The following is a 16,741-nucleotide window of genomic DNA, read 5'->3' on the forward strand; positions in this document are numbered from 1 at the left end:
TAGAAAAGCAGTTTTATGATTTTATTCAGAATGATAGGCTTCTTATGTTGTCCTTTTATTTCATAAGTGTACCTACTAAACAATAAACTGCAAAATAAATTTCGTCATATTTGATAATCTGTAAACACACTAGTGGGAAAGATAATTTCCTGGATCATGTGGGAATCACTGCATTATTTATTCCCCTTTATCAGCTTTTCTTGTTGTATAGTAAAAAAGATTATCTGTGAATCTTTACCTGCAGCTATAAAGCCCAGAGTAAAATGTTCTGAAATCTTACTGTCATTGTGAAAACCAAAGCTGAATTATTTGATTAGATCAGTTTTTTGACACAGTCAGTTTGTTTATTTAGTGGTAAAGAAAGATGCACTCTTTCTCTTTTTACATGCTAGGCATAAAATGACAGGATTAATTTTACCTACATCCAATTGAGTGAATTAATTGTACAGCTCTCTTGGTATCTGATAAAATAGACATATACATCTCCAAAGGTCATTTAATCTCTTTCTAAACAGAGAAATGAAGAGATGCACACAAACTATTATTGAGAGCTCTCTCATTCCAGTAGCACAGAATTCACTTAATCTGTCAAAAAATGTGCACTTCTTCTATTCTGAGCTGCATGCAGAGTGGTGGCCGTGCTTGTAGGCCTATGGCAGGGGAGTTAGAATGAGATGATCTTTAAGGTGTCTTCCAGCCAAAACATTCAGTGATTCAGTGATTCTACATTGCCTACACATATATGCAGTAGCCTAAACAGCAAGTACTTTCTGTTTAATTACCCCTTTGAATTAACTTCAGTCAAACCTTAATTTTCTGTAATACTCATAACATGATTTACTCAAAGGAAGCATCTAATTTAATCTTTCTTAGTTTTATTCCAATAGCAAAATGAAGAAATAAAATAGGTAAAAAGCAAATCAGATCGGTAGGGAAAGCAGCCTTTTCATGGGTACCTCTTTATTTTTGTCTTCATCACAACTCTCTTGAGTGCCTTTGTCCCTTAAAATCTGTAGTAGTCAGAATCTTTTTTATTTACCTTGGTGTTTATGATCTCCTTCCACTAGAAAGAAGTACAAATAAATAGCAAATGAATTCTATAATTAGACAACTATATTTTCTTCAATACGGTACTTCTCTTTTTGTTGCATTCCTTTCTGTCACTTCCCCTTATTAGGAGCTGGATTTTTGCTTGTATTCCTTTGATGTCCTTCATCAGTTCCCAGGATAAGCCAGGTTGCTTGCAGAGGTGTCTAGTCCAATACCAGGTCTAAGATCAAGCCAGGTTGCTCAGGGCCATATCCAGTCTGGTGATTAAAGCCCCCAAGGAGGCAGGTTTACAGCCTCACTGGGCAGCCTGTGCCACTCACTGTCTGGATGTCCTGACATTAATTCTACACCTGTTTTGTTGCTAATTAGTACATTCCTCTACTATATACTGTAAATTTTTAATACAAAAAATAATTTTTTATTTTCTCCCTAAGGTTAGTCTCAGTGAGGAAAATGCAGAGAATTAAACTCCCTGTGCTAAAAATCAGGACTTTTATATTTCAGAGCAATTCCAAGACAGTGCCTGAATGGGCTGGCAGAGCAGGCTGGTGCCCATCTCTAGTTCTTCTCAATTCAAAGGGCATAAGTTTTCTAGAAGTACTTTACTTTGAATAGTCCCATTTAAAATCAAAAACCGTGACAGCTCCTACTTGTTTTTCTTATTTTTCCATTGGTTTTTACTGCTTTGGAAGTCATGTTTCTTTATGAAGAGAATAAATAGATTTGCCTTGAGGCAAGGTTGCCCTTTCCTTAGGAAATGGGTTGGGGAACACAAATTTCCATCCTCTAGTGAGGGTGGTGGAGAGGAACTGTCATGGCAAAACCACCCAGGAACTGCAGTTTACACAGAACCCAAGAGGCTGCAGAGAGGCAGAGAGAAGAAATAACCAGGCCTCAGTGGTGGTGGAAAACAACTTGGGATCAAAGACTACTTGGCAATTTGCTTCAACTCAGAAACCCACTTGGTTGCTTGAAATCAAGCTTAAAGGACAGGCAAAGGGAGAGGTACTCATAGTCATTGTTTCTGATCTAGTTTCTTCAAGTATTCTTAGTCATAAATTCCCTATTAAAAGTAATTAAATGTTTGGGGTTTTTTGGTTTTTTTGTTTTTTGTTTTTTTTTAATTCAATAGCCTATTGTCTTCTTTGGAGAGATGTCTATAAGGAAAACATATAGACAAATGCATCTCAGCGCTTTGGCTGACTCTGGGTCCTGTCACAGAAAATTTTAGCACAGAGCATGGGGTTTTTTTTGCTAAAATTGGCTTGTTTAATTTGACTTGCTGACTCATTTTTCCAGCTGGTCTGTCATTCTACTCAATTCCAGATGAGGCAATAGGAAAAAGAATACTCTTTTGAATATCCCACCCTCTTGCCAAACCAAGTAACAATTAAAAACTCCAATTTTCATTGCAGTTCTTTATCTCTGTTAATTATCCAAGGAACAGTAAATCAGATGTATTGTCGCCTGCTTGTTGTCAATAATTTAAATTCTAAATTCTTTATAGATTTGTTGCAGATTTAACACACTGCTGCTTTTCCCTAAATTACATAGCATTTCACAACTTGAATCCAATTCAGCGTTTCATTTTTACATTTGAGATCAAATGCTAGACAGTCCAGTCTAATTGATTCGTGTTTTCTACACACACAAGAAAACCCACATGACTTAGTAGCTTTTTATCCAAAGGAAACATCAGGTTTCTCAAGTATCTAATTAGTGACCTTCAGTGGGGTTTTTCCATAGTTTTTGAGAAGAATCTATTCTGAGTCAAGTGTTTAGTGGACAATAAACTGGGAGTAGTGTGAGTTCAAAAAGAACAGGAGTATAGTAGGCAGGAACCTTGCGAGTTGGTAACTAAGTAGAAGCAGAAAGATTCCTTGGAAGAATTAAATCTGTCATTTTGTAAAACAAGAATGAAAGTGGAATGGCAAATGTGGTACAGTATTAAATGAGATTTAAACATGTCAGGTGAAGTCATTTTTGCACTGTCAATACTGATATTTTCAGGGTAATAGAAGGTATTTTTCATCTGTCCTTACCTACATGAACTATGAGAAAAAAAAATTTGCCATCATGCAGGCACAGTCACTCCTCTACCTGTCTGCGTAACCAGAAATGTAATTGGCCTGACCTATTAGTAGGGAACAACCCTATATGGAGTAGTCTTAAACTAAGAAACAAGCACTTAAATCAGTGCTCAGTGCAGCAGAGTAGTTGCTTTAATTTTGCTTTTAACTGCAGACACAAAGAGGTTGTACGTATAAAGCAAATCAAAACATATTGTTAAGTAAAAATGGCGTCTGGCACAAAGCTTTGTTTGCTTTCCTTGCGTTTAGGAGTCAGGACTATGAAACTTTCACCATTTGTTACCTGCTGATGGATGATGTGAAGCCATTGTTACAGCTCTTGGTTAATACTTGAGCTCTGATTGTGTCACACAATTTTTTTTTGCTTTTTTTGAGAAGTGGAGGTTTAGGTACTAATTCCACATGCTAAATAATGTGATAAAAATTTGTATAAATAGTCATTTAAAAACTTAGCAATGATCAGTAGTTTACAAGGAGGAATGTCTCCAATTTTAGAATGTCGGTATTATTTAACGAAAACATTACCTTATTACTCAGTCACAGCCTCCATGCAAATGAATTTTAATATATTTTAATTTTAAACATCAAATCCATAGAAAGGAATTTGTATTCTGATTTCATGTTGTGATCTAAGATTTGTATATTGAAGTGGTAAAGTTAAAGATCCATAAAGAAAGAGATGCCTGAAAAGGAAAACATGTCTAACCCTTGAACAGAGGGACATGAATGTAGTGAGCAGCCCGTTAAAATTGTTGGGAAACCATTTTTCCCAGCTTTTAACAAAAACACGCAAATTTAGAGCAAAATATTCAGCCAGAAACTGAAACATAGTATTTGTAATTTTTCTATGTATCTGTTAGGATTTTTAATATTTTTAAAGCAATACCAGGTTTTGGGTTTAAATTTTTCTCATTCGAATCAGAAAATTTGCATGGAAGATAATTTCAGCTAAAAAGTCTGTTTTCAGTCCAAAACTTGGAGAGATTTTGGTGAATTCTGAAGCCATAACTCCTTACAGTTGCTGAGATAGATTGGAGTAGCATTGTGTAAAAATAAATGAATTATGCTAAAAAAACCCACAGCTTAAACGAATATCAAGAGCTTAAGGTGAAAGATCAAAGCTTAACCCTTCTATGGAAGTCTATTGAACGAATTTAGTGTTTTTACATAAAGAAGACTGAGTCTGAGCAAAATGAGAACTTATTTTGTGTAGTATCTGAAAATTTCATATTTTATATCCTAAAATGTTCTGTTTTGCATTGCTTTGAATTCTACTGCCCCACATATATTCTTTTCAATTCATTGGTGAGCATCTAATATTGATAGATTTTGTCAACTAATTTAACAAAACCTGAAGAGTTATAATTACCACCCTAGAATAAAAAACTAAAAATTAAAATACTTCATGAATGATCATCAATGTAAGATCTTTAAAGTACAAAGGATATGTGAAGGAACATTCTTCTTGATTCTACTTCATGGAAGAAATAATAGGAATACATAAAATACCATAGTATATTATCTATTACATCTCTCATATTTGTTATGGTGACAAAAACTGGAGAATTCATAGCGTTCTTTTTCTATTCAAATGCATGAAAAATCCAGGTATCATTGCCTTGAGGGTCACAGCTAATAAATGATTTATTGTTGTTATATGCATTGGTTTTGAACTTGCACAGGTACGTGTGTTCACATTTTCTGTTGGTCAACATAATTATGACAAAGGACCCATACAGTGGATGGCCTGTGAAAATAAAGGTACTGTGTCTTTCTTTTAAACTGATCTTCACTAGAGCTTTGGATATCTTTATTGTTCTCTAAAAATGATAGATTTTTCGGCTTGATTTTTAGCTTTATTGTATTTGTTAATAAAAGTTCCAGAAGTTATTTTATTACATAATATGTATGAAAAAATGACATGTTAGCAAGAAACTGGTATATTTATTTCTTTATTACTTTATTTAAAACTTTATGTTGTACAAAAACTACCACAGTAGTTTTTGTAATAATAAGCCATTATGATTCAGTTTTGAGAATATTTGTTGTAATAGCCATCTATGTAAAATTGGAACTGATGACAGATAAGAAATTAAGCAAAGCTGTTTTAAATTAAGCGGTCTGGACAAAGGGATTTTTGTTTGGTTAGTTGGCTGGTTACATTTCTTTCTGTTTTTCTCTAAAACTTGCAATGAAACATACTTAGAATTTTTTTCCCTTTTTTAATGAAAATATCAAAATTATTCTTACTGTGATTTCTTTGTTTCTGAGGGCATCTTGTATTTTCTATTTTTCCCTGATTTCTTTATGTAGGAAAAAAAGAAAAGTAAAAAAGGTGAAATTAAGGAAGTAAAATGTTTTCTACATGAAATTTTTACATGAAAAATGTGTTCAGAAACATTTTAAGAGAGTGTGAGAAAGAGGAGTCTCAAATATCTTACAATATAACTGTAGAAGATGACATAAGATACAAATAGAAATAAATAGAAAATATATAATTTACCAAATATTCACTCATGTTTTAAATAGAGCAATTTCCAGGCTGACTGAAAATGTAAAAGTATTCTACAAACCAGTGAGAAGCAAGAGGTGAGAGGTGAGCTAGATTACAACAAGTCTCAAAAATTAGGACTGCCAGGGAAGGAGATACAGATATGCTCAGGTGTAGAAGAATAACATAAACAAAGATAAGAGAAAGGCATAGATACAGGAAAAAAAAATATATGTAGAAGAATCCATAGCCTGGAGAATAGTATATGTATTTTAACCTAATGAAATCCTCAGTATGCTGACAAGTCATGAAGAAGATACTACAACTTCATGAAGAGTAGATTGTATGGTCAGATACTAACAGAAAATTGATATTTGTGTTTTGAATAGAATTTCTTGTTTTTACTAACATCTTTGTGTCTGAAAATACTGTGTGCATGTGACCTCCATTGTTTTAAAACAAATGAGGACCAGCTGGTTTAAAGCATAACCACCTATGTCATCTTACTATTGAGGCAAAATGATCATAATTTTCTGTCCAAAATTCCTGTATTTATTTGTTTGCACATCCAAAGAAACAGTTTTATTTCATTTTTCCTTAATTAAAAGATTTTGCTTACAGCAAAGGAAGTTAATAATCTCAATACTTTTACCTCTCTAATCCTCTGCCCCTTCCTTCCAATTTGGCTTAAAATTTTCTTGGACTGAAGATGTATCTCAGTGCCTGGCTTCTTATTATATGGGCAATATTTTAAATATTTTTAATTCAAACAAATGAGCAATAAACCCAATGCTAAATAAAGACATTTCTGATGTATGTTGCCTGTGTAGGAGAAATAGCCATTAGCTTTTTTTCATTCCACAGAGTGCCTTATATTTTTGTACTATGAATTCACTCTAGTGGCAGACCATAGCTATGCTTGCATTCAGCATATAATTATGTTGCTGTCACAGCATATTAATATAAACATTAAATATACTTGCACATCATAGTAACTGGGATTTCATGAGTACAAGCTCAGTATATTATATGGCCTTAAACAAAACAGACAAAAGAAACACATTGTAAACTCCAATTGCTTAAGAGTAAGTAGTTTGGTCTGAATGCTGTTGGTGAACCATCATATGGCCATGCATTGTGGTGGCATCTACTAAAAAGTATTTCATTCATAAACAATAAATCTTATAAAACATAAAGTAGAAATTATAAGATAAATTAAATTCCCCAGGATTAAGAGGCCAGCAATCTATTATGGTAAAATGGCATTTTTCTGTTTCAAATTTTAGGTTATTATTATGAAATTCCATCTATTGGAGCCATAAGAATAAACACCCAGGTAAGTGAGTTGGCTAAGTCCAGACTGCGTTTTAACACACAGAAAGTGGAGTAATATCTGTTATTGGATATGTTTCTTCTTCACGTCTGCTAAAATCAATTCAATTCATAGATACACCAGACTAAGAGAAGAGAAGAGAAAAAAATTAAGGCTTTCTTCTACATATGAGGGATTATTCTCTTAAAACGTTCTACTTTTTCTTTTAAGTGGTTGCAATGAACCAGTTTAAAATGTGATCCCTGTTATCCTGGCCAGATGGCCAACAGTGGCTTGAGTGCACACTGATCACGTTAACATCCTCCAAAGCAGGCTGACCATGTGCACACCATAGAGTGACTGAAGTGTTTTGTATCCTGTAGGCCTCTGCACAAGGTCTGTGCTTTTGGCTCAGTTTTCCTCTGGGCCTTACATGGTCCCTCAAACTTTGATGCTGAGACATGACAGCAATTTTATTATAAAGTCCTATAAACCCAGTAATTTTTTATGATGTGTCTAGGCATTCATAGTTCACCTTCTGCCATACTTTCTGCATGATCGAAAGGGTTTGTATTACATGGAGGAGGCTGTGGATGTATGTGAGGGGATAGTTCTGCTAGGGTATCTGAACTTGTCTGGGTGCCACACTACAATCCTGCTTATAGGAGAGGTACCTGGATGGATCCAACCCCTCTGGGAGACACTGCACTTTTTCCCTTCAAAAAGAACGCAGGAACATTTTAGCAGACTTGCCTGCAGGTGATTAAAGTTACAGGACTCTGGGATTATTCTACGTGATCCAAACTGAAGAAGAAAACTGTAGAAGAAAAAGAAGTATTGTTTTCAGTTGTCTGAAAGTCCAGGTACTGACATGTCCAGAACAGCAGAGAAATATCATAGGAGTTCTTTGTCTTTCCAAGGCCAGGCATGCTATTTTTTGGCAGAAACTAAGAGTCCTTTTTTGGCTTGAATAAGAGTCCTTTGATTCTGTTAAACTCTTCCAGACAGTGTCTGGCAAGGAGTATCCCTAATAAGATCAGACAAGTAGAAAAAGTTGATGACTGAAAAAAGTTTGATGGCATCCCCTCCCAAATCAGTCCAGAAATCTGACATCTCATAAGATCATCAGCTTTAGCCATACTCACAAACTGAAGCAAGGCAGGAAAAAGAGGTTTTATAACTCTGATTGCTTTTATTCCAATAGAAGTTATGCAAATTGTTGGTGTAGGAGCTTAACATACCCAGATGTTACACCACTCACCCTCCATTGTCCACTGTTTCTTCTGGGTTGAAGGTTCTGTAATCTGCATGTAATTTCATTATGTCATTAGCAATTAATTTTGGAATAAAAATAGTTGTAATTCTCATTTTGTGGAAAGAGAGTGGTGGTTATGAGTGTGTAAGGTCTGTGTGACTGAGACTGAAATACAGGAACTACCTTGTCAGTAAATACTGCAAACTGAACACTGAATTATTTTGTGGTAAAATTTTAAAGAAGTTTTTTAAAATAAATTTTCCTCCTGTATTAGTGGTGAATTTTGATTTCCTTTCTTCCCCTGATATTTTATTTTTTTATTTATTATTGTTTATTTTAATATTGTTTGTGCTCTTTGATCTAATAGTTGCCTTCTGATAAGTTTATTGCACTTTTTGACAGGAATATCTGGATGTCTTGGGAAGACCAATGGTTTTAGCTGGAGAGCAAGCCAAACAAGTCCAATGGACAAATGTCTATCTGGATGCTCTGGTATGATCTGTATTTATCTCTACTAAAGAATTTTAGCAAATCAGTAACTATATGGGTCTGCTTTCCCAAGAATCCAATTTCTTACAGTTCCAAACATTCTCGTGTTTCTAACATCTATACACATCAATACAACAACCTCTAGGGAGAGACCTATTTATAATGAGCTGGTCTTACTTGCACCTAATATTCTTCTCAGTGTCCTGAAATTCAACAGAGAAAAGCAATTTATCCTCTGCAGACTTTAAAGTGTAGGTCACCGTCATTCTCAACTTAAGAAAAAAAGAAAAAAAGAAGCAAATAGTGTTCCAGTGTTGTACCTACAGCAGTAAAAGTCATGTGTTAAGTTTCTGGTGGGGAATTCTTAGATTTCCTCTTTTTTTTTTTTTTTTCCTTCCAAAGAACATTCCAAGCAGAATGAAATCTATAAGTATTACTGAGTATTTGCAAAGATTTTTAACTTGAATCTTTAAGTTGTCATGGTTGTTGTAGTTGATTGCTTTCTTGCTCAAGGTAATGATTTCTTTAATCTTTAATTGGACAGTGTATATAATGGGGAAATTAACAAAAAGGTGTATGAAATGCTTTCTTACTGCTGAATTTATGACTTTGGTCTTGTAAAACAAACACATTCAGGAAACTACAGGAGGAAAAGTATTGTTAGCAGCAATCTAATCTCTTGCTCTGGATGACCCTCTTCTGGGCAAGAGGGCAAAAATTACTGCAAAACAGTCGTTTGGAATCACGAATTTATCCAAGTTCACGTAGTCATCTAAAGCCATGTCAAAATGCACATCTTCCCGTCAGCCAGCAATACTGTCAATTTTTTATCAACATAAAATTTTTACCGTCAATATAACTGAGCATGACACAGAGGAACTAGTTTTCCTTTGAAATTTCAATGCCCAGAAGTCCATGAACTGTGTTTTTTTTGTTATCATTGAGGTACTTACTGGAAACATAAAGGATGTGATGACAAAAGTTCTTATGCTCTGTACATATCCTGTTGTAAAGCCAAAGATAAATTTGTAACTAGGGATAGAGATCTGTTTAGTCAAGTAAAATAAGTGACACCTGGAAGCTGTTGACTTTTGTGTTATTTTATATATTCAGTGGCTTCATTCAGTCTTTCCTTCAAGCTTTTCTCCATTCATGTGTTATATAAGTGTGTTTGTGAATACGTAATTATATATACATGTATTTGTGTGTGCATATGCACACACATATATATACATAATTATATGTAAATAAAGTAGGACAACACAGGGTAAAGTATTGAGGTAAAGGCTGAAATTTGTGGACTTTCTCATCACAGTTGAGAGCATAAAGGCACAGATGTATCTAACCCCCTCTGAAGACTTTTTCTGATTCTTGGTTGTATAAGGGAGTGGGACTCAGTTGTCACACTGGTTTATTATTTTAAATTCCCTAAAACAATTCCCCTATGTAGGGCTTACAGTTCTCCTGCTTGTGTCTCCCTGGATTTATTCCTATCTTTGGCTCTTAGTGTCCAGTGGCTGTTTTGTAGCTAAGACTAAAGTAATGCAAAGTGTATTACATGAGGACACATTAGTGCATAAATTCGGGTTATAAATTTCTGAAGAGGTATTTTCAGTTCAGGCTGGCTTTCAATATGTCTTTAATAATTTGATGTATTTGTAGCAGTTCACACCTCTTTTCTAGCTCTTTTCCTTCCGATTCTATTACTGTGTTGCTCTGGCTTCATTTTCAAGATAAACCCAGAATTTTCAGATACTTTTAGTTTTACAAGTTAGGCATAATTTATTCATAAGTATTATCTTCTCTAACTTTACTCTCTCCTTTTTTTTTCTTATTTTGTTGGGGGGGGGAGGGGGAAGATTGTGTTATTCCCCATACATCCCCCTCCTGTTTCATTATGTATCTTTTCAATGTTTCTTCTAAATAATGTCCTCTCTCTTTTCTACTGATTCATCTCTATTTCTCTTATTTTCCTGCAAAATCCACCTCACTTTGCTTGTAACTCTTCTAACTCTGACCTCATCACCTTTCATTCGATACACAAATATAAGTTAATGAGGGATGGTTTAAAATTCAAAAAGATCTTACTAGACTGGGAGAATGGAGAACAGATTTCACCAGAGTGGATTCATATAGTGTTTGAGCTTTTTTTTTTTTTCAAATGAAACAAAGGGATATGACTCCACAATGAAGTATGTAGAAGGAGAGTAAGCATAAATGAAGGGAAAAAATATGAAATAAAACCCAAACAATCACATAAAAAAAAGGTACAAATCTCCCTATGGGCAATTTAGAAAGAAAACTAAACTTTCCTGGCTATCTGAACATGTGGTTTTCTGGATCCTATTTTCAGTATGATTTGTAAATGTTACTAAAGGAAAAGCAGATTTCTTATATCTTCCCAAATAAATGCAAATTCCTTGCCTCAGTTGCCTCAGTAAGAGAGGAGACTATGTGATTTTGCCAAGCTGATGATGGACATTATTGCACACCATTGAAAAGTAGTGATGATAGAAAAAGTAGTTTTACTTGTTGTATTTTCCCTTCCCTTCCCTTCCCTTCCCTTCCCTTCCCTTCCCTTCCCTTCCCTTCCCTTCCCTTCCCTTCCCTTCCCTTCCCTTCCCTTCCCTTCCCTTCCCTTCCCTTCCCTTCCCTTCCCTTCCCTTCCCTTCCTCCATAGTTTTATGCATAGTGGATACTGTAGCTGTAAACATGTTTTCGTAATATTTAGGGGTTTTGAAACTTTTATATCTTAAGTTGTTGCACATCATCTATTTTTAAAAAATAATACATTATTCCCACTAAAATGTGGACACAAAGAAGTCATAATTTCAACTTTTCTTTGCATCAAGTCAGGAAAGTAGTATTTTTTTCTTTTTTTTTTTAACCAAACTGAAAGTCAGTGTTTAGCTACACTAATTCCTAGATTGTTCTAATGTATTATGGCTCAACATTTCCTTTTTTTAGTTAAAAATTCTTTTTCTTGCTCCTTTATTGGTTACTTTCTAGGAGCTGGGACTTGTGATTACAGGAACTCTGCCTGTCTTCAACCTAACAAGGGAACAAAATGGGAAAATCGTAAGCTTTTCCTTCAAGAAAAAAAAAAAAAGCAACTGTTACATAAATTAAATTTAATGTTAAATTTCTTGAAATATGTGTATTTCCATAGAGTATTTCGCAGTTAAATTCTGTTGTATATCAGAAACAAAGGGGTCACATCTAGTTACCTGATGCCTTCCTGGGAACAAGAAAATGTAGTGCATTCTTTTACCCTTTTGTCATTCCAAGTTTCAGGGTGTGACATTCCACTATCTATCCCTGTGCCTTAGCCAGTGGGAATGCATTAAGTGCTCAATAGATGGGAAGTAGATAATGATATTCTTTAGACCTTTCCCAGAAATAATGTCCAGGTAAATTTCTAACAAATCTCGGAGGCTGTGACATTTTCAGGGTAAAAGGCAGTGATGTAGAGAATATAAATTAATTGGTTGTAATGATAATAGAAAAGAGCACTGTATATTTAGATTAAATTCTAAGTGTTAAATAAATACAGTTGCCCATCATTATTACTGTCTAACACGGCATCTGTTTGTGTCCTCTTCACAAAATCAAAAAACCAGACCTGGAATATGCTTTACAATGTGCGGTAAAATATTGTACTTTCAGTGTACCCATGTTCATTCAGGTCAAAGTATACCGAAGTTTAGACAAAATATTCTTTGATGCATCTCAGATATTACATAGACCCAGAATGAATCAATGAGTGTTTGATCACTGTCATTTCTTTAGTTTATTTTCAGAATAATTCTCTTAGTTTATTTTTAAAAACAAAGCAATAAACCAACAAAGTTGCATAATCTTATCTACAAGACAATGCCTGGAACTGACCGAGTCTGGTTCAAAGTGACAGAATACTGATTATCAAAGGATGTCTTTCTGAGAATTAAAACAGACGTGATCTAGTACACAGGAGCAAGAAGAGAACTTGAATCTGCTCAATTTATATCTCTACCTGAATTTATTTACAGGCTGCGAGATACCTGCTTCAATAAATGTTATGAATTTATTTCATATGGAGAAGGGATTCAGATGACACTATGTAAATGACTGCCCTCCTTTTCTGTAGTAGGAAAATATTAAATAAATGAAAGTGAAATAAATATAGTGAAATAAATACAAAATATAGTGAAATAAATATAAAAATATAAGTGAAATAAATATAGTGCTTGTGTCCCTGATTTAAAATGCTGATGATTCTTATACTCACTGGGGTTTTTTGTTGTGTTGGAATATTTTTCATTCATCATTATACTATAGCCCAAAGAGTTAATTGTTTTGAGGTCTCACTTACCAATTGCACAACCTAAACATGGAAAGTAGCTCTGTGTTGGTGCTAGTAGTTTAGTATCTACACAACTGGCAATATAATTGCATTGCTTTTGCTTTCACCTGTTTTGTTCTTATATATATTGTTTAGTCATGCCAGAAAGTATCCATCTTCAGAAACAATCTTCATACTCTACACTAAATTCTGAATTTATTAAATTTTATTTTGGATCAGTTTGACATTATTTAAAATATTTCGAATAAACACATGACTAAATAGGCAACTTCTCAAATCTATCTGTCAAACGAGATGAAGGCAAAAGCACAAATTTACTGACTGTTGCAGTAATTCTGCATTGTAAATATGTCAAATATATACTAACATTTTTGAATTTTACCAGAATCAGCTGATTCTTGGAGTAATGGGGGTAGATGTCTCTTTGGAGGACATAAAAAAACTGACTCCCCGATTTACGGTAAGCTGCTTGCATTGGTGGTTTCTCATTATGCATGATTTATGTGTGATTTCTGTGCATGCTCTTCCATAAATCATACAGAAATGACAGGATTTGAGTCAAAATATCAGCAGGCTTCTTTTCATATATTCTTTTCTATTGTTGTATATTTTCTGTGGTTTTGTCTCCAGCCGTATGTGTGTGATTTGTCCATCAGGATGCACTCTGTAAAAGTCAGCTTTTACATTGGGGATATATTACAAGTAATTATTTTCCTATACCTTAAGGCACTGCTCTTTAGTTAAGTGCTTGGTTCTTAATGTAGGGTACACAGTCATTTCAGCTGATAATATTTGCCATTAATCTAGGACAGTTCTTTATAGAAAATTTCTTTAGTATAAGTTTCTGTCTGTACCCTATTCTGTACAACTGATTTATTTATGTAATAGACACCTAGCTGTGGAACTTCTATGAAAATACTGTGGAAAACAACCACTGAGGAAGAAAAGGAACATCACAAATTTGACTGAAGGCAGATGCAAGTCCTACATCTAGAATGGAATAGTCTCACACCACAGTTCAGGCTGGGACAGACTGCCTCAGAGGGCAGGAAAGGACCTGGGAGTTGTGGTGGAGGACACATAGAACATAAGTTAGCAGTGTGTCCTGGTGGTATAAACCAGCTGTGTGGTGAATACTTGCATCAGGAGTACTCTGCCATTTCATCTCCTCAGTGTAAGAAATACACTGAGGCCAAGTGCAGAGCCTCTAAGTTGGCCAAAGGTCTGCAGTACCTGGTACACAGCAAGAAGCTGAGAGAGATGGGTTTAGGCTGAAGAAGAAACCTAAGGGTGACCTAAGAGGAATTGTGAAGAAAATGGACCTTGACATTGCCTCAACAAGAGGATATCAACATAGGTGTGGCAATGGAAATTCCAACTGGAATTAAGGAAAAAAGACAGCAGCCTGCCCAGAGAGGTTATGGAGAGACCTCTGAAACCTAGTCCAGCTTCAAAGATGGGCTTTATTTTGTAGTTAGCTTTGCTTTCAGTTGTACTTTCAGTTGCTTTCAGAAAGGTTGTACCAGCTGACCTTCAGAGGTCCTAGAAGCCTAAATTATTCTCCAAGTTTATGATCCTAAAATGTAAATATTAAGAAATTATTTTCTCTATGTTAATTATCTGATACTTCATGATGCCTGAGGCAGTGTGTTTTCCACAATGTGAGCATTTCTTGAAAACCATTAATTACTCTTTCTTCATTGCTTAAAACCATGTAATGCTAAACTTCATTTCTTTCTTTCAGCTTTGTCCAAATGGATACTATTTTGCAATTGATCCTAATGGGTATGTGCTACTGCATCCAAATCTCCAACCAAAGGTACGAAACACCTTCTAATTAACTTCTCTGTAATAAGGCAATATTGTCAGAAAAAATCAGAAACTAGGATCTGCTGAAGGTACCAGAGAGCAACAGTGAAAATTCGCAGTTTTGTGGGTGTTAGGAAAATCTGTGGTGCATACATGGCTTCATCCAATCCACCGTCTTTGGCTTGTATTGAATTTGGTTATCAATAAAATAAAAAAAGTTGTATATTTTGAATGCACATTTATATATGTGAAGTATTTCAATACACATATTAATATAAAAACAATTAGTGGTAGATGTAACATCATTGTGAAAAGTACAGTCATTGTGAAGAATCCTGAAGCAAACTGAGAAGCTTTTGTGCACCTTTTTTCGTGATGCTTTCTTACTTAAGAAATTGAAATTTTTGTATTTGCAAAACCAAAGAAATCAGTGGCAAACATAATGTATTTTACTTGAATTTTTGTATTTATTTATTTGCTTATTTTCTGTTTACCAGAGCTGAAACCTGATCTGCAGAGTTGGGATGGATTTAGCTGAGTACAACTTCCCAGAACATTAGATTTTTAGTAGTTTAACTTGAGAAAGGTGTTTCATGTTTAAAGATGAAATTTTTTATCTAAATATGATTAGGACACAACTTTCCTCAAATTTCAGGAAAATAGAAACCAAATATTTCAGTTTAGGTCTTTATCCATTAACTGTTGTCCTTACAGTCCTCTCCTTGTTGTGGAGACTCCTACATTATATATCTCCTTAAATATATATATCGCCTTAAATAACTTGCCTCCCTGACTTTGATGAGAAATTTCAACATGAATGGATGATTTTTTTTTCCTGAAATCAGAATTTTGATCTTGGTTTTAATTAAAGGTTTCTCCATATGAAACAAGTTTCTGTTTAGTGGACTTTTTGAAAATTCTTGTATTTTAATTCCATTAGAAACATAGTTTCAGTAAACTGTCTCTTGAATTCATAACAGTATATTATATAAAAGACAAAGTTAAAATAACTTCTTTAACTGTCAAAGAAAGAAGAAAAATTAAGAATTCATCCACATATTTTAGTGATTAATTTAATTCTTAAGCTGGAAGAAGTCAGCTTTGTGAATATTTGAATTAATTTCCTGGTGAAGTAATTAATACATTTGAAATCTTTTGCCAAATGTGTAACATAACAAGAAAGAAAAAAGTGCTTCTGAAGAAGAGAAAGAATAACTCGACTGTAACTAATAATGAGATATCCCTTTTGATTTATTTTGAAAGACTCTTAAAAAATAAAAGGAAAACTGTGGAATAGAAGGTTTTTATATAATCTTCATAACTGAGAAGGACTTCAGTTTCTGGATATCTGCATTGGATCTTCATGTCTTAAAAAAATGAAAGTTTTGATTTGATGATTTTTCTTGGTGAATTCTTCAGAGACAAATATCTGCATCATTACTGACCCAATCTTTTCTTAATTAGAGACTATGGTAATTAGGTGATGGTGATTGGCCTATTTATCTTTCTATGCAAATTAAACTATCTTTTCATTCACAAGAGTAATGTAAAAAGAAGCAATGCAATATTCTGATTTTGGGTCTAGTCTTGTGAGAAACTGATGGATATGGACTTTGTTCATCTCATATGTGCTGTTATCCTGCAGCATTGTCACACAACCCTGGAGAACAAAAACCTTTGTTAGAAACTTGGCTCATCCCAACTATGTCTAGGCAAACTGAGATGGATTATTAGGATATTAATTGTCATGGTTTGTCTGTGTCGGATATGGAAGTCCAGAGATGCTTTCCCATACTGCTCAAAATTTTGATTTAGAGTGTGTTTAAAACAGAATGTTTTATAAGTGATAGTTTTAATGTTGTAGAAAAATGTCTAAATGTAATATTAAGCATTTGCATTATTA

The 16,741-nt window shown here is 34.2% G+C and overlaps 1 protein-coding gene across 10 annotated transcripts in view; it reads left to right on the forward strand.

Annotated features, from left to right (window-relative positions):
- CACNA2D1 (calcium voltage-gated channel auxiliary subunit alpha2delta 1) overlaps nucleotides 1-16,741 on the forward strand; it is a 365,488-nt gene that overhangs the window by 303,601 nt on the left and 45,146 nt on the right. For all 10 annotated transcript variants that reach the window (XM_039570182.1, XM_039570172.1, XM_039570173.1 and 7 more), the window contains exons 13-18: nucleotides 4,823-4,901; nucleotides 6,918-6,967; nucleotides 8,601-8,690; nucleotides 11,697-11,765; nucleotides 13,415-13,489; nucleotides 14,774-14,848. In XM_039570182.1, coding sequence (XP_039426116.1) covers nucleotides 4,823-4,901; nucleotides 6,918-6,967; nucleotides 8,601-8,690; nucleotides 11,697-11,765; nucleotides 13,415-13,489; nucleotides 14,774-14,848 — 438 coding nt within the window. The remainder of the gene's footprint in view (nucleotides 1-4,822; nucleotides 4,902-6,917; nucleotides 6,968-8,600; nucleotides 8,691-11,696; nucleotides 11,766-13,414; nucleotides 13,490-14,773; nucleotides 14,849-16,741) is intronic.

This window comes from Corvus cornix, chromosome 1A (assembly GCF_000738735.6).
Source record: "Corvus cornix cornix isolate S_Up_H32 chromosome 1A, ASM73873v5, whole genome shotgun sequence".
Lineage (NCBI taxonomy): Eukaryota > Metazoa > Chordata > Aves > Passeriformes > Corvidae > Corvus > Corvus cornix.